This window comes from Trachymyrmex septentrionalis, unplaced genomic scaffold (assembly GCF_001594115.1).
Source record: "Trachymyrmex septentrionalis isolate Tsep2-gDNA-1 unplaced genomic scaffold, Tsep1.0 scaffold16, whole genome shotgun sequence".
In the NCBI taxonomy this organism is placed as follows: Eukaryota; Metazoa; Arthropoda; class Insecta; order Hymenoptera; family Formicidae; genus Trachymyrmex; species Trachymyrmex septentrionalis.
Window position 1 is genome coordinate 4558298 of NW_017304758.1, and position 19217 is coordinate 4577514.

Consider the following 19217-nt stretch of genomic DNA (forward strand, 5'->3'; position numbering starts at 1 on the left):
TATTATAATTATTATTATATATAAATATTTTTTTAGAGAATTACATATTAAACAAACGACATGAAAATCCTTTCTATTTAAAATAAATTAAAAAATCACATATTATTGACATTTTATTTTCAATTGTTTTAATATTAGATTAGTTTTAATGTTATAGAGCTATTTGTGAACATTTTTATCTTTGCAGTTCGTTTTTTTATTGATCCCCACGATAATTTGTTACTTTTTTTTTTAGATGTACTAGACTTCTAACATTCACGAATATATTTTGTCTGGCAAGCAAAAAATATGATACGAAACGGAAGCTGTTTTGACAAGCACGACTTGCGATTGCAGCCGTCTTTTGATGACTGTTAATATCAACACGTTACGCAAAATGTTATTAATCGACAAAAAAAAAATTAATCAGAAATAAAATGAAGTGCTTATCGAATAAAATGTGTGATCATTAAAATTTTATTTCTCGTAAATTAAGATATATTATAAATTTAATATTTGTATATTAAATTTTAGAAAAAGAATAATAATTTCAATTATTCTATAAAATATTCTCATCGATTAATAATTGATTATATCGGTTATATGTTTATTATTACATTATTTATGATTAATATTTAAATATTTGCAAATTGTAATTATACCGTGAATGTCTTTTTTCAGGTCTAAGCGCCTGTGAGAGAAAATCTTTCATATTCTTGAGGAAGGAATTGCCGGTTCGCCTCGCCAACATCATGAAGGAGATCCATTTGTTGCCAGAAAATTTACTGAAGATGCCTAGTGTTGGTATTGTAAATAATTTATATATCACATCTTTTGAAGAAATAATACACTTCGAAAAAGTCGATGTCAACGATGCTACTTTAGACAAGTGAGTAATGTGGATCAAGAATTTTTTGGGACAGATTACAATATTCGCAAACATTATTCGCAAAATGCTACGAATTACTAAATACAGAAATCTTGGATTTCTTACAGATTCTGCCAAGCTCTAATAAAAATACGGAATAGACATACCGACGTTGTTCAAACAATGGCGCAAGGCGTTTTGGAACTGAAGGAATCCCACGACGTGGACATTCAGACTGAAAACAGCATTCAGTATTTCTTGGACAGATTTTTCATGTCCCGCATTTCCATTCGTATGCTGATCAATCAACATAGTAAGTTCATTGAACTTCTGAGTAAATTTTAGTATAAGTCGGATATTTTATCGCACTTTATTGATGCTTTTTTTATTATATTTCAGCGCTCCTTTTTGGTGGGCAGTTGAATGGGCACAGTAGACACGTGGGATGTATAGATCCATCCTGTGACGTGATCGGCGTCATTAGGGACGCTTATGAGAACGCACGATTTTTGTGCGATCAATATTATCTGGCTAGTCCGGAATTGAGAGTCAAACAGCATAACGGCAAGTTTGAACAAAGTTGATTATATTAGTGTTAGTAAGTAATTTGTGATAAATAATTTTCTGTAGAGGTAGATTATAGTTTCCACAATTTCTACCATTATCTTTATATATACATGTTGTATGAATAAAGAATTATGATTATGTATGTATGATTATGGTTACATTTTACTATTCGATAAGATTATTAATAAAGGTTGTAAAAAAGATAATAACGATTAAAGCCCGATTCTACCAACGTAGGATTAACTTCAATCTCGATTTAATTTACTTTTTATCTTTTTTTCTGAGAATGAGAAAAAGATGAACAGTAAGTTAACTGAGATTAATCTTATATTGGTGGAACCGGCCCTAAGTTGGTCATAATTGTTACACGATCCGTTTTTCAGAACTTGAACGCAGTAGTGAGATTAGGATTATTTATGTACCGAGTCATTTGTACCATATGTTATTCGAACTCTTCAAGAATAGTATGAGAGCCGTGATGGAACACCATGGATGCGACTCGGACAATTATCCGCCACTTGAGGTTTTACTAGTGTGCGGAAAAGAGGATATTTGCGTAAAGGTAGAACGAACCGTTTCATTAATGTGGCTCAATTCCTAGACAACCTATAATTAGTTCGCAGTGAATAATTATCGCCGTTTTACCTATCTACTTTAGATATCCGACAGAGGTGGCGGCATTCCTCGTTCACAAACGGACCATTTATTTAAGTACATGTACAGTACTGCTCCACAACCGAGCAAATCAGATGCTCATACGGTACCGCTTGCAGGATACGGTTACGGTCTGCCTTTATCCCGATTGTACGCCAGGTATCTGCACGGCGACATCGTATTGCTCAGTTGTGAGGGCTATGGAACAGACGCTATTATTTATCTAAAGGTAATATTTAAACTCATCAAAAATCTCTAAGGTTATATCTAATGAAAAACACTACATATCGTATATATTATGTATAATTTTGACTTGGTTGCATTTTATTGCGATATCCTAACTGAAAGCTTACATCTTCAGGCCTTATCGACCGAGGCAAATGAATTATTGCCGATATTTAACAAGACCTCGTCGAAGTTTTACCGCACACCGGTACCCATTGCGGATTGGAGCAGTCAATGTGGTGGTGGGATGGCAACGAGGCAACTTAGTATGAGTCACGCTCAAGGTCACAGACTGCCTCATGGGATGGAAATTACTCATTTATAGCAAAACGCGATCGATGCGGATCAGAAAACGATTGAGTGAGTAATTTATAATAGTACGACAACACTCGCAAGTTCTTCTTTTCCTAAAGCACTGAATTTACTTCTTTCTTTTTCAGAAAGTTCAGACAAATATTCTGTCCGCGTATAACAAAGGATACTTTAATAGGAAAGCAAGATCTGTATTCGAAGCCAGAACAACTATTCAAGGAATATTCTCTACAAATATGAGAAACAGCTGGTTATTAGACGAATAAAACACTAAACATATTGGCCAAAGATAATATTGATAATCTCTTCCTTGTGCCGTAATTGCATTACATATCAAATCAATTATACAGATTTGATAATTGAAACTTTTGTTTTTCATCAACACGTTTTTTGTGGTACAAGCGTAGACCATCAGATTATCTACTATGTGTTCTAGCGAAAAAATTATGACAGGGTTTACAATTAATATAAAAGGAAAAAAAAAGTGAATTTGATAAATTTTAAACAAGTTACAATTCGTTTTGTAATGAATTATTGCATCCAAACAATTGGATTGCGATTATTTGTAATAATAGGCTTTGTATGGTGAAATGTATTCATCATCATCTCATAGTTAGTTATACTACAGACAATATCAGCATTTCAATTTTAGATAGCATTTTTTGTTACATTATAGTTCCGAATGTCGAACGATGTATCCTGGACCACGTTCTGAAATCTGTTAAAAAATATAATTCTTCTGTATCTATACAGAGCAATTAATATATGTTAATAATATATATATATATATATATATATATATATATATTTTAATAATGATACATATTTATTAATAATATATATTATAATAGATTTTTTTTTAAAGATTGAATTTTTAATACTGAATACTGTTTTTGTTGTATTCCTTTTTTTCGTATCTTATGTTTTTTCCTTATTTTATCGAATAATTTTCTAAAGAAAAAAATTATTTATATTAAATATATTTTTTTAGATTTTAGAAGGTTGTCTAGAAGACTAATGCAGGCGTCTACTTCCAATCGACTGTATAAGACACGTAACAAATTGCAGACTGTGATGTAACATGAAATTTTGATTTAACTGCTAGACAATTACATCTGTTAGTATAAGCATGCACAAGATGTGCATGTATAGCAGATAAATTATAATTTTATGGCTATATGCCTGTTGTTCCGTACGATTACAGAGAAAACTGAGCGAAGAGAAAATACTCTTTCGCGAGAATAATATTTTATATCGCAAAAATTTATGGTCAACTAATTAATCAGCTACTTTTTAATTATATTTTCTATAAGCAAATTAAATTTATACGGATCGAAATAATTTCTTCGCGAAAATTTTGGTACGGATCTCACGCATTCTGAGGTATCTGTGTCATTGAGGTATCTGTATCTTTAATTATATTTTGATAATAATGTTTCTTTTTGTATAAATAGTACATTACGATGTAGAAAAAGGTAATCAATGTCAATAATTAGTATTTAATTATTAATTTATTTATTTGTTTTTATTATTTAAAAAATTAAATTTATATCTATGATTAAAAAACGATGTTTTTTAAATTTATGAAGGATAAGCATAATTGTTTAAAAAATATATTTAATACAAAATATATAATATATAATTTTGTATTATAAAATCATATACCTTTTTACGTAATATGTAAGATATTTTAAGATTTATTAATTTTCTAATTACTCGAAAAGTGCAAAATTTACTTGATCACACAGATACCTCAGAGCGATTTTGTAATTATTTTGTAAATTTACATAACATATAATATTATATGATATAATGTGCTGGGGGAAGAATGTTGCAAGCGCGGAATGACGAGTTACTTGTGAATGTTGTGTACGTTTTTTACGATGCTACAGTTTTTTTAAACGTAATTTCGAGGACATAGATTAAGATAGTATACTGTATCATGAGCGTGATAATTCTTGTAACATCTTTCAAAAAATGTAACGTTGACAGAGAATTCATCTTTCCGAGCGTGATTCTAGAGATGATTTAAATAAAGAATGTTATGTATATATGCTATGTTGAATACGATGGATAAGTATGTGAATTTGTTAGTTATGACGAACTTATTCTATATTCGTGCATTCGACACGAATAGGATGTTGTAAAACATTGTTAATAAATAATTTCGGAACGCATGTGAGACGTACGGATTATTTCGCATCGTGAGAAACTAGGTCAAGCTGTCCGACCCTTGATCACGAGTTTCTGCTAATTCTTAAGTACGCATGGCATCTGTAGTGCGTCTGATAAGGGCCCGCATATTATCAAGGCAAACAATGAATCTAGGACGTCATGTATACGATGGTTGCTTCCCAAATAACTCACATTTCATGTATGTAAATTAAATACCCATATCCCGTTACTCCTCTGGAGCTATAATACTGGAAAAATACGGCGCCTATAAAAAGTCGAATGGCTGAGCCGGAGAACACATTCAGTGTGTTATTCTGCAACGAAATTGATACAGGCGGCACCCTTTAAACTACCGTCGCAGGAGCAGGTAAAAAGATAAACTGATATTTTTCATAAATTTGTTGTAGAAATTCGTTTTCTGAATTAATTGTCTCCAGCGTTTTTCTTTTGTTTATCTATGATTTTTCGCAAGTAAGTGATCGAAATGACTGATTCGCATGTGTAAAACGATAATCGTACATCGATAATGTTTACAAAGAAACTCAGGGAACAAAAAAAATCATACGCAAAAAAAGATTCAATACTCATGATTTTGTAATCAGTGCACCACTCATAAAACAAAATATGCAACAATCTTGATATCCGAATAAGAAGGAATTATCTTGATAATTAGGTGACAAGACTGTCTTATCGAGATCTAATTACTCAAAGATTAACTATTGTATAATTAAAAGTTCGCGATTAAAAATAAAATCGTAATAACTGATCGACAAAGAACTTTACGATAAGACAATGGAAAATCAACGATATATTCGATAAGAATAAATATATATGCATATACGATAATTGTGTAAAAAATTAAAAAGAGATACAAAGTATATCTAATGATTGACGGAAACAATAAAATGAAATTTAAATTGTTAGAAAGTGTTTTAAATAGTTAGAATTTGTTTTAAATAATATATAACTTATTTACATCCTTGGTCGTGGCTGTATGCTCTTTATTATTTAACCTTAATAAAATGAAAATTATTTGAATCAAATGAAATCAAAGAACTATATACCTAAATATAAATTTAATCAATTCCTTTTGCTCCGATAATTTAATTATCAAAAGAAAACATATTATTCGTAAAAGAAATAAAGTTGTTTTACAGAGTAAAATTGTTTGACAAGAAATAAAATCACGTTACTTTATACGCGCAAATAAAAATTGATTTAGTAGTTATTCGACGATATATCAATTTCTGTCTCATATATATTACAAATACTTAAAATTATGCACAAATCAGATTAACGTTGAAGAGAACTTCACTTTTATTTAAATCTATATAAAATTTGATTTCCATATACTTGCGCAAATACATAACATCATATCATTCTTTTTAAATCGACATTATTCTTCTTGGAATTAAATATTTCGCAATATATTATATTTGCAATACACTTTAAATATAAATAAGTTAACTTTTTCATATTATAATCCCAACAAAACATATGAATGTATACATATATATTATTCCACCTAACTACTTGATTGCAGAATCAGAATCTAATATGTCCTCATATATGGTAGTCTCAAATGTAAAGCAAATCTGAAGAATATATTTTGAAGCCAAATTGAAGACAACATCAAATTGACAATAGCAATGCGACGACATATTGATGCCAAACGCAGATCAGATCTATCTCCGATAGAAACAAAAAACGAGTGTTCTTGATACTGTTCGATTCTTGCGTAATACTGACATTTTTGCAAAAGCAAATCTGCTTAAAATTTGCCATCAATCTGTCTTCATATGATCGACATATCTATTTATTGTTTACCTCTAAGCTGCCATATATTTTGTCTAACGGAGATTGTTGCACATTTACGATTAATCTTGCAGAAAATATCTTCTGGGAGATATATTTTATAATATATTTAGCGTTTATTTATTATAAAATTTTTTGTTATAATGTATATAAACACATAAAAAGCCAGTTTTAGTTTAATTATAAAGCACTCGTGAATATATGTGTATGTCCAATTTAAACGTTTGATAAGCTACTGAATGACTAATTGTGACACATCGTCTTGATACCTATTGAGTGGGCCACGCGGCTTAATGTGATAAAGTCAATTCTTTTCGAGCTAATCTGATAGACAGAAAAATCCGACATGATCTTAGCTTGATCGATTGGCGCGATTTTTTTCTAAAAGTGTCCTGAATTATATGTGCTGATTGTTATTGGTGCCGTGTGCATCCAGTGTTTAAATACACTGAACGAAACAGTAGCTCACAATCACAAGTGTTCCTTTCTTCAAAAGGTAAGCTGATCAATGAGAGACGATTCTTTCACGCAAAAAGAAAGACTTAGTAATATCAGCTAAAGATCAGTTGCTGGTTAAAATTTTGCTGTTATTGCTAAAGGCTATTGAAGATAAAATACATTTGCCGTCGACGTTTAACTTTATTATAATAGTTAAAATTAAAAGCGTACTCATTATAATAGCTAAGTAAGTGGCAGCTATTCCTCACTATCTTAACCGCGTAACCGAACATTCCATTCGCAATTGTTTCCGGGACGTTGCCGGTTGCTATTTTACTCTAGTAGAGAATATTTTTCTAAATATACCTAAATTTTAACAGTTAATAAATTGAGCTTTGGCAATAATGACATTAACTGTTCCTATCATAAGGACATATTTTAATTGACGTGATTATATTTTAGCTGCGTTGACTAATCTTTTTCTCTGCGTGTATATATAAAACTGAACATCCAATCTACGACAATGATCATCAACTATTACGTTTTTCTTCAAAAAAATTATATGTGCTGTCTAATTATAACACAAAAGAATATTCGCGATAATTACGTCGACTGATGATTAACAAAACTTGATTTTACAAATGAAAATCATGTGAAAAATTCGATTTTGTACAGAATCGTTATGTGGAAGATAATAGTGTTGTGCGCGATCGTGAGCCTGGCAGCTGGCCAGAAGGCTCTTTACGACAACTACAAGGTCTTCAGAATGATCCCGACCACAAAGACGCAACTCGAAATTCTACACGAAATGGAAAATATTAATGATGGAGCTGTGAGTAAATTTCTTTTAAATTACAGATACGTTTTGCAAATATGAATACAAATCAAGAATGCCTGCAGCGAGCTTTGTTCTCGATTAAGATACACAAGTAACATTAATATCGCATACACAATGCTTGCTTTACTTCTGAAAATTACGAAATTAATTTCAGATTTATATTGAAATATGAAGATTTTAAAATCTTAGAAATTTTTGAGAATTCTAAAAATCCTATATAACTGTAAAGTTACTAAATTAGAAAAGTGATTTGAAAACTCAAAAATAAAAAAATAATACTCCAACTCCAAAATTGAACTCGATAATTGAATTTCAACTCTTATAAGTGAGATTAAATGTTCCTTACAGTTCTCCTTCTGGGATTCTCCAAGTATCGTAAACAAACACGTGGACTTGATGGTCGCCCCGCACAAGTTGCCTGAATTCTACGAGAAGATGGCAGAGAGCGATATATCCTATCAGATGCACATCGACGATGTTCAGAAGTTGATTGATGAGACAACTCCTAAGACTCAGACTCGATCAAAATCGTTTGATTTCACCAGTTATCATACTCTCGACGACATTTACAAGAAACTGGATGACTTAGCCAAGCAGTATCCCGACAAAGTGGAGACTGTCGTGGCTGGCAAAACGTACGAAGGGCGCGAGATCAAAGGCGTCAAGGTTTCCTTTAAAGCCGGCAATCCCGGAATTTTCATCGAGAGCGGCATTCACGCCAGGGAATGGATCTCGCCGGCAACCAACATGTACATCCTGCTTCAATTGCTGACCAGTAACAATACAGATGTCAGAGATCTAGCTGAGAGTTACGATTGGTACATCTTCCCTTCGTTCAATCCCGATGGATATGTGTACACGCATACTACGGTAAAAGCTCCGTTTCGTAACGTTAAAACAAAGCGTGATTAATTTATCAATCAATTTTATCTGCACATGTTTTTTTTTTGGACATTTCCAGAATCGACTCTGGAGAAAGACGCGCAAGCCGTACGGTAGCTTCTGCAAGGGCAGCGATCCCAACAGAAACTGGGGCTACAAATGGAACAGTAAGTATCCAAATCTTTAGCGAACAATAAGTTCTCTGTCTTTCTCACAGTCAAGAAATAAAAATGTTATCAAACATTCAGATTGCAGGTGTTTGATAACATGCTGCGAAATGTCCAGATTGTTCCGAAGATTTTGAAGAATTCTTAAAATTATTTGCTAACATTATTATAACTTAATATTTTCAGCTGGTGGTTCCAGCAGAAACCCGTGTGCTGAGACTTTTGCCGGAAGTGCACCCTTCTCCTGCATAGAAACAAAAAGCCTATCCGAATACCTCAAATCTATTTCTAAAAAAATTTCCGCTTATATAGCATTCCACAGCTATTCGCAATTATTGTTGTTCCCATACGGTCACACGAAGAATCATCTTGATAACTACGACGATTTGGTAAAAAAAAAAAAAAAAAACTTTAGCATTTTAAAATAATGTAGAAAATCTTTCACAAAAAATATTTCATAAATTAATAGAACTTTTTTTTCTTCATAATTATTTTTTTTTATATCATCACTCTATTATCTGATTAATTGTGCGTCGCTCTTCTTCTTCAAATTCGAAAAATTTTGACAATAGTCAAATTTAGCACTATAATGTCATTAATTGTCGGTTTGCAATAATAATAATTTACATAATCTTTATATTTTCAGTACATCATCGGCAACAAATCGATTACAGCTCTCAAACAGAGATACGGAACTTCGTATAAAACCGGAAATATTGCTGAGACAATCTGTAAGCGCAGCAAAAAACTTTTAATTTAATTTGCTTTTCTATTTCTTTTTTATCTAAAATATACTTGAACATTTTGTAATTATCTGAAAATGATTTACCAGAGTTAAAAGTCTCTTTTTATTTTTATTACTTTTTAAAGTTCTGGAACATAATCTGTTAATTGGATGTAATTATTCGCATTCCAAGATTGAAGTAATCATATTTATTTAAAAAAATACAATTTTTTTTTTAAATTGATGTTCTTATTAAATTATTTTTTAGACGTAGCTACTGGAAGTAGTATGGATTATGTCAAAGGCACTTTTGGTACACCTATCACCTACACCTACGAGTTGCGTGATACAGGTCGTTACGGTTTTTTGTTGCCCCCTTCGCAAATTATCCCGACTGGAGAAGAGACTGTGGACTCACTCGTAGCAATGTTTAAAGAGGCAAAGGCGCGTGGATATTCATAAAATATTTAAAATTGACGTAATTAATTTATTGTAAATACTTTATTATTTCGATGTATAATAATTTGATTTTATTTTTGACAAAGTACGAATCCCGCTTCCCCACTCTACTTTGTAATCTGACAGCAACAATAAATTTCGGTATTTATAACTAGCATTATTATACAACGCAATAGAATTTTTCTGACCCAATTTGAGTGAATCCATCCAATTAATTATTTAATTAATTATAGAATGATACCGCGGTAATAGCCACTATATTTGTAGATTTTCACGCGATTCTCTTTTATTAAATGCAAATAGCTAGAATAGCTAGAATAACAATTATATAAATTATGTAATAAAAAAATTAACACGCGATTGTTAATTTTTTTGGATACTTTTATTTTAAAAAATCTTACACATTAGATTTTATATCATGTATCCAATATCTTTTATTCAAAGAGTCCCAATTTGTACCTACAATAGAAACGTTATATGTATTCATAGTAGCAATAATTTGTCAAAACTTTATGTAAAAATCACTTCAATGATCGTTGATATGTTATAAAATCAGTTAATTATATTAAAGAGTTCGTATCATATATAAATTTGAATCAAAGTAAATATATAAGTTGATGAATGAGATTTGTATATCTATAATATATATTTATATAATAAATAAATAATGATGTATATGTATATTTATAGTTAAATAATACATTTTTCGTTTATATAAAACGAAAAAAGTAAGAAATAATGAAAGCATATGTAAATGCTTTCTTTAGACTGTCGGATATATAATATATCAGAAGTCTAAAGAAAGCATATATAAATATTTTCTTTAGACTTCCGATATACATAGTATTGAAATTTTATAACGTTACGTAACATGAACTATTTTCAGTAATTCATGTTGTGTAATACTACAGAATTTCAATACTGGCAGCGTATATCGGAACACTTAGAAGATAACAATTCTACAATCTCTACCTGCGCTGACTATATTAATGTCTTTCTATAGGAACACTACACAGTGTGTGAAAGAGACAGTCAACATTAATCACATATCGGCTTCATTTGAATATTCGCTCCAGTGTCGATTGTGTTCACATTTTCGTTAGTCAAGTTGGTCACAATGTTTTTAGTGAAATAACCTTGCACTACATTCAGACTTTAGACTTTGCCCATATTTAAAGGATTGTGATCGGATTTATTAGTGACAATAATTAGAAGAATTAAACAGTTGTATAATATTAGTTTTTTTCGTTGTGCAAAAATGGCGCGTGTGCTTGTAGGTGTAAAAAGAGTAATTGATTATGCAGTGAAGGTAATATAATATAATCTCTACACGATTAAGGAAAAAAATTATAACATTATAAAGTCAAATATTTTTTCTAATAATACATTATCGTAAACACTATAACATATGTATTATATAATAAATTCTATAATAAACTAAGGTTCTGAAAATGAAAATCATTTTATATTTTGTACGTGTAATGCTTACAGATTCGTGTCAAACCGGATAAATCCGGAGTAGTTACAGATGGTATTAAACATTCAATGAATCCTTTCGATGAGATAGCTGTAGAAGAAGCAGTCAGAATGAAGGAAAAGAAAATAGCTCAAGAAATAATAGCAGTTAGTTGTGGACCAATGCAATCGCAGGATACAATCAGGACTGCACTTGCTATGGGTGTGGATCGTGGAATTCATGTAGAAATATCTGGTCCTGAATATCAGACATTGCAGCCTATTCATGTCTCAAAGATACTAGCCAAATTGGCACAAGATGAGAAAGTGGATTTGGTGATACTTGGTAAACAAGCCATAGATGATGATAACAATCAAACCGCACAAATGACTGCTGGCGTCTTGGATTGGCCATCTGGCACTTTCTGCAGCAAGGTAAAAAAGTAGATAAAATTTGATCATGTTGTAAGATTATCTTAATCTTCTCTCTTATCCAGATTGAAAATAATAATGGCGAATTGACTATTACACGCGAGATTGATGGTGGATTAGAAATCGTCAAGATGAAAACTCCAGCAGTACTCAGTGCCGATCTTCGCCTGAATGAACCACGATACGCGACTTTGCCAAATATTATGAAGGCTAAGAAAAAACCTATTAAGAAGATTACTCCGAAAGATCTTGGAGTAGATGTGACACCAAGAATTGAAATACTGTCTGTAGAAGACCCACCAGTTAGACAAGCTGGTGCTATAGTACCAGACGTAGATACCTTAATAGCCAAATTAAAAGAAAGTGGCCACGTTTAAACTAAGTCATGGGATAATTGTAAAAAGAACAAAAGTCATCTTGTAACTTTTATATTTTGATAACTTGTTTTGTATATAGTATAATGCTTTTGTACATCGTCAGAAATTGTATATGATATATATATTTCAATATAAATTTGTACCGCAATGCGCGTGTGCGCTTATAGGGAGAAAAGAAAGTTAAATATATTTAGGTATGTATATTTAATAAAATACTGCCTATATATATATATATACATGAATTTTATAGATATATACATACATATCTATATATACACGAATTTTATACATATATATGTATGTATATACATATACATAAAAATATGTCGTATACTTTTTTATCAACGTTTTACAAATGAATATTTAATTCTATTTTAAAAGCGGAACAACATTAAACATATTTTTGAAATTGTATTGTACCTAAATATATACATATAAATGTTATTTTGTAAAAGGTAACATCAATAACGATATTATAAATATATCCTTGTTCTGCGCGTCAAAGTTATGATGCAAATATCATTACGTTAAATTCAATGTCACACTTAATTGACACACGTTCTAAATTTTCTAAGAAATGGTAATTAAGCTCGCATGGAACATTTTTCTATCGACAGAGACTATGAATAATACACAAGAGCACCTTATTAATTTCTCTGTACTTCTACTTTAACATAAGCTTAACGTCCATCCATCAAAGAAACATTGTTGGCTATTGTTGCCAGCATTTAGTAAAAACACTCGTTTCCACCAAATACTCAATTCAGAGAAATATTTTTATTTTGTTTTCATAACTTATGTATCCATTAGATCAATAAAAAGTTACATGTTTTAAATAGGTGTGGAGATGAAGAAAATAAACTCCTCGCAGCAGCTTTAACTTATGTATTATTTTTAGTTAGAAGGAAAAGAGAAGAAAAAAGTATAAATTTTGGAAGAAATCAAACCTTCAAGAGAGAAATGAGTATGGTAAATCACGTCTTCTTGAGGAAAGATCTATCATCAAAATATACCTGTTGTTAACAGACATATTCAAAACGTATGTATCTGTATCAGTAATTCTGATTTAGAATGGATACTTTCCTGTATTGAGGCCTTCATTCGAAAAGAGCGAAACAAGCGACGTGACAAACACGTTCCCTCTCAAGTAACACAAGGTCTAAAAACTATCACTTGTTTCCAATATATTTCCTTTAATCTTACTACTCCTATATGGAAAACAGGCAACTTATATTTCTGTTCCTAGCGACAATGAATATTAAGAAATATACTGAAACAAACTTTTATGAAAACAAAAACAAACGTTCCTCATGTTCCTTTGGTAGATACGTAGCTTAATTTTATATGTCAAAGAGAGAAAATATTATGTATGTGAGAGAAAGATACATGAATACTATAATATAATAAGAAAATAGAATATTATTTTAAAATATTATATATAATATTATTTTAAAATATTATATATTAAATACTACCTTCTTTTTAAATTCTTTGTTTAGTGCTTTATCCAAGACACGGCAAGAAAATGCGTCCAATCAAGACTAGTATGTCGCTTATATATTAAATATTTAGCGAATTGGTATAGCACAATACCAATAACATATTGGCTAGTATTTGTTCTATATCCATAATTAAAGAATAAACTATACCTCAATACCCGTATTAATCATAATTCGAGGAAGTAAATATTCAACTGCGTGCGCGATCGACTAGCTTTTATCAATATTATTATACACCAATGATATATCCTGGAAAAATTTTTTTTCTTAATTCGTTGAATATTTCAGTGTCATTGACATTAGATAAAGCCCTGCATAATTCATTGTATTATAACAGTCTTTGATATTTATATAGGCTTTGTAAAGTGTCTTCCTCAACAAAAACTCGTGCAATACTACTACATTAAAACCTTCCAATCGAATCTGCTATTACTGGTATGAGTGATCGGTGGGAAAGGAGGAGGATGGAGCTGCCAGCCGTTAATATCTTGACGTGCCGTCAAACATGCCAAGTAAGGTACTCTTTGAACTAATCTAGTGACTTCAGCCGCCGGGGGTATTCTACCACCGGTCAACTGTCTGGTGCAAGCAGCCAGAGAAGCGGCATGCGCTACTATCAAAATATTACCAACTGTGCTCTCTATAATCTTCTTGATCAAGTCATAACTGCGTTCATAATACTGCGCGGCGTTCTCTTTTGGCGGAAGTTCTTTAGCCTTCACGATCGGATCGTAATCGGTGTCCACATTAAAACCCGCCTTTACCAACTCCTCGGAGGTCATCCAAACGGGTATACCGTTTGGATACCATGCCAACCATTCTATCAAGCCTGGCTCTACTTTAACTGGAATATCGGATTCTAATCCTTTTAAGATATAGGCGAGTGTTTGAACGCAACGTAATGACGGCGACGTGAAGGCTACGTCTATCTTAATGCTAGACGATTTCATGGCTTCGCCTACCAAAGTTGCCTGCATCTCACCTACAGTCGTCAGCGGGCTATCGTTTTGGAAATCCTGGATATTCCTGGATGGTACTTCTTTGGGCATGTTCAAGTCACGACGTACGTAACAACCATTCGACTCAAAGCAATACGGGATCCACGCGCCGAAGGTAAAATCCACCCTCTCGCCGTGTCGACATATAAAAATCTCCCTAGAAGGTGTTTCCGGCGCTTCCGACGCTGCCACCTATTCGAAAGCAACAGATTATAAAGTCGCCAATGATTTTCTGCGAGATATATTTTCTAGAAATAATTACCGGCTCCCCTGCAGTGGGAATCCCATCGGTAGTATCGATGGAATCGCTTGGAGACAAAACTGGCGGTCTTCTGACTTTTGGTATTTCCTCCTCTTCCGCGCTTTCATATTTATTGTCGGTGATCGGCATAGTGGCATGCAACGTCCACGAGTCCGATTCCGCAGTCCTCTTGGTATGATTCAACGGCAAATGACCCGATATACCGGTCAACCAAGAGACACCTTCCACCCAACCGTCCGTGGACGCGTTACACGCTCCTTCTGGAACGTATATGTAATCACCTACTCTCAACTCTAATTCATCGTGTTCTCGTGGCACGTGGGCGTGTGTCACTTTATGCACGTGCGAATTCTGTAATCTCGAATCTCTTGAATATAATCTGAGCTCCCAATTGGCCGATGTAGTTGGTCCTAGTTTCTCGACCATCGAGCGGAGAGGTTGAAACAAGTTACTGGGAAACTGGTAAGCCAGCGTAAGGTGTAGAGACTTTACTTGTGGTTCGGCAGTGATACCTAAAGCAGCAATTTTATTGACGTAGCGAAGAGCAATATTCTTCAACCACTCCGCATTCACGTCCTTGACGAAAAGGCCCATAAAGTTAGGTGAAACATATGTCTCCAGCTCAATATGTTCGTGCAATCCATCCTGATGAACCACATTCTCAAGAGTGTGTACTAATTCTTTTGTGAACTCATCAGGAGCCTACAAAAAATATTTTAAAAATAGCAAATTGCATATTTAAACACAGATTTTAAAAATGTTCGAAACAAATAAATTGCCAAATACACGTAAAATATCTTACGTCAAAGAAGGAGACAAGAGTAATGTGCGGTATAAAGTTGTGAGCACCATTCCATCCTAGGTCTTTACTCTCCGACCAAAACAACTCGAGTTGTTCAGCTAACGGTCCAGTAGGGCAGGCATATAAAACATATTGCCGTTGGGTATCAGAGTCCAGAGTCGGATCTCTTACATGAGCCAACAACCAATCTGATGCTAATTGTATGCCACGGTGTCCTGTTGCAGCTAACGCCTTTTCCCTGAGAACAATTTTCATCAGAAACGCTGAGTATAAATATAAATTATCCTAACATTTTCCCAATAATAAGTAAACGTGTCAAATATGCATCTTTCAGTATCAAAACTGCCAGCAATAGTTTCAGCAATAGTAGCAACTTTGGGTAACGCAAAGAAATGCGTCTTGTTTAAAGGACAGGAATAATCTGTTTCGTCTGAGCAACAACTGGGAACAAAGTTAATTCGATCAAGAATGAGTCTCGCAAGACAGCGATACCCAAAGCTATACGTTTGACAGCTGTTTGTTTACAGTGAGTAGGCGACGTGTGTTTACGCGGGACAACGTGCCACGTGAGCGGCACCGTAAACACGACTCCTTATGTTCGCGGGGCCATACATACGCCCGGTGTTTCGGGAAGCCCAGCTGCAGAAGCGTTTGCAACGGCGTCAAATGCTGCTTCGAAATTTTTGTAGGAGTTGGATTTTTCCGCGGCGGCAGCGTCGCCATGACGGCACATTACTGCGTTCGCCGCCCAGGCTGGCCAATCACCACGCGACTTTATGCGGTACAAATGCAACGGAGAAGAACAATTTTTGAAATGCCCGACCATCGATCGAGGCGGGACGTTCAGTGATGAAAGTGGAGTGCAAATGTTATACGATATCCGGGGAATGTTCTCGGATGTAACAATTGTAACTCATCGTGGAAAACAGTTGACGATATTTTAGTTTGCCCTGAACATTATATTAGATATCAGATATCAGATAGCGATATAATCTGTTTTTGTACGCAAGATATCATAATTCGCATCAGAGATCTTTAAAGACTTGATTCAAGTTAAATTCAATGTTAATAATTAGACGATTTTAGAAATTGAATATTAATTGAATAATTTTACCAAATAATTTTTATATAAAAACAATTAATTTAATTTATTGATCATGTTCTACGAAATGTTCAACAATATGAATTTATATTTAGCAAGATTGACTCTTTAAAAAATTTCACGAGATAAATTCAATATTAATGAATGATTGATTTTAGAAATTAAATATTAATTTATTTTTATAAATTAATTAAAAATCGATATAATTTTTGTTTAACAAAATGGAGTTGGATGCTACAATTTTTTAATTGAAGTTCTACTTTCAATTTGTTTTTCTTATTCTTCAATATAAAGACATTTTTTAAATAGCCTTATTTTTAATTTAATTAAAAAATTTCTCTTCTCTCGATATACAAAAATATCAGGAAATCAGTAAAGCAATCGGTTAAAATTTCAGATATTCAATCTCATAACTTATATTTCATTCCTTCTTCTTCTTCATCCCGTTTCGCAACAACTTTAACAATAGCACACAATTGATGCGATAATTATTATCTAGAGTTAGTGTAAAAAAAAAGAGAGAAAACGATGACACGATGGATTTTATATATTTTTGTTTTGCATTTGTTACGGTATCCTGTTACAAACACTCTTCACGCTGCAGTATTTCAGTACAGAAGTAATAAAAAATATATATATATATATATATAATATTTATATATAAAATAGGTAAAGTAAAACGTAATATACACGTTATTGCTCGTCTCTCATGGGATTCTTCGCTCGCAATTCGTACATCCTTTATACACGGTATTCCAGATAAATTGATTTGCATTCACGAGCATATTTATAACAAAATTTTTTTCCGTGCTCGTCTCAGAGAATTTCTTACATGTGATTCTCTTATCTCTCCTTCTCTTCAATTAATGACAAAATCGTGAGAGTTTAACTTACACCATTACAAAATTATAACATTTTAACGCAAGCGTTTTCGATTAGATAAAGCAATTTCGTATTATAACCTACGGTATTAATAATTAATTAAAACAAGAGAGACTCCAATACTAAAGCGTACACGTAAAACTGCGGACGCGAAATATCCATTATAAATAAGCGAGTAGCATGAATAAAATAAAAGAACTTTTCACATTATCTTACATTATTTCTGTTTGCGTAGAGAGTAACTTAAGTACTTTTTTTTTCGAAAAATTTAGAATTTATCGTTAGTGAATTAATAGAGAGATAAATGTGAATTAAATGATAATTATTATTATCAATAAATTTAGATAATGATAATATTATATTATTAATAATATAATATTATATTACTATTATTTAAATAAAAAAGATAATAATATAATAATAATATTGTATAATAATTATCATTTAAACTATCTCTCTGTTTTCCATTTTTTTTAAATGGATATATTGTTAAAAAAAATATATCATGTTGCAAATACTTCGTTTTGTTTTATCCATACTACTATACGTGTCTATTCGTACAGTGAGCTAGATTACTTTTACTAAAACAATAACAATTGTCTTCCAACTTGGAAGTTCTCAATATTGCACGTTCTAAGACATATGACGTTGCAACAAACGTCCTGTCCTGCAAGATTCATATGATTTATAAATTCATCAAGATTGCGTCGCAACTACGGATCATTCGCAATATAACGATCGCCGTTTACAGCATTCTAAACATCGTATGTGATTTATATTACATCATACAATTCTTGTGTGCTATATTTATCCGTGTTTATTATCTCGAGTTTTCATCGCGCTATATATTTATGCTGATCCATAAGTTGCAATATTTCATAACAATAAATAACCACGCACGTCACTTTTCATCTTCGAAAATCGGATTAATCGCTTTCGTAAAAGATCCCGTTCGTTTGAATATCGCTTATTACATTTATGACCGTCTTCGTAAAGACTCGCTTTCGATCCGAAGATAAATCGAACTTCATTAGTAGGTTTGCCGGAAATTACCGTTATATTCTTCATACACTTAATATATCGTGACAGAATCATTAAACAGTTTCCATCATATGTAATTAAACAATTCCTTCTATGTCTACCATCGACAGATAAAGTGTTAAATAAAAGACATAAGTTACTATTTCAAGATATGATTTTATCATTAACAGTTTGATTTATGCACAACTGCTCGAATTATCGCGGACTCTAATCGATTATAAATAAAAATTAAATTAATAATATATATATATATATATATATATA

At 32.2% G+C, this 19217-nt stretch overlaps 4 protein-coding genes across 4 annotated transcripts in view; 3 read left to right on the forward strand and 1 right to left on the reverse strand.

Annotated features, from left to right (window-relative positions):
* LOC108746026 (pyruvate dehydrogenase (acetyl-transferring) kinase, mitochondrial) overlaps positions 1-3355 on the forward strand; it is a 20396-nt gene extending 17041 nt beyond the window's left edge. Inside the window, exons 2-8 of the mRNA XM_018482508.1 lie at positions 661-868; positions 976-1160; positions 1247-1411; positions 1798-1976; positions 2073-2297; positions 2430-2653; positions 2734-3355. Of these exons, the coding sequence (XP_018338010.1) occupies positions 661-868; positions 976-1160; positions 1247-1411; positions 1798-1976; positions 2073-2297; positions 2430-2618 (1151 nt within the window). The 3' untranslated portion in view covers positions 2619-2653; positions 2734-3355. The remainder of the gene's footprint in view (positions 1-660; positions 869-975; positions 1161-1246; positions 1412-1797; positions 1977-2072; positions 2298-2429; positions 2654-2733) is intronic.
* Positions 3356-5080: 1725 nt separating this feature from the next.
* LOC108746027 (zinc carboxypeptidase-like) lies at positions 5081-10345 on the forward strand. Its single transcript, XM_018482509.1, has 7 exons — positions 5081-5147; positions 7709-7865; positions 8220-8741; positions 8833-8920; positions 9107-9309; positions 9567-9651; positions 9913-10345. The coding sequence occupies exons 2-7, from the start codon at positions 7716-7718 to the stop codon at positions 10104-10106; spliced, it is 1242 nt and encodes a 413-aa protein (XP_018338011.1). The 5' UTR covers positions 5081-5147; positions 7709-7715; the 3' UTR covers positions 10107-10345.
* Positions 10346-11089: 744 nt separating this feature from the next.
* LOC108746030 (electron transfer flavoprotein subunit beta) lies at positions 11090-12549 on the forward strand. The gene is made up of 3 exons (XM_018482517.1): positions 11090-11412; positions 11595-11993; positions 12056-12549. The coding sequence occupies exons 1-3, from the start codon at positions 11362-11364 to the stop codon at positions 12365-12367; spliced, it is 762 nt and encodes a 253-aa protein (XP_018338019.1). The 5' UTR covers positions 11090-11361; the 3' UTR covers positions 12368-12549.
* A 1295-nt stretch (positions 12550-13844) lies between these two features.
* Positions 13845-16769, reverse strand: LOC108746024 (protein UBASH3A homolog). Its single transcript, XM_018482505.1, has 4 exons — positions 16545-16769; positions 15929-16166; positions 15127-15828; positions 13845-15056 (listed from the first exon to the last, which is right to left on the reverse strand). The coding sequence occupies exons 1-4, from the start codon at positions 16649-16651 to the stop codon at positions 14265-14267; spliced, it is 1839 nt and encodes a 612-aa protein (XP_018338007.1). The 5' UTR covers positions 16652-16769; the 3' UTR covers positions 13845-14264.
* Between the last annotated feature and the right edge of the window lie 2448 nt (positions 16770-19217).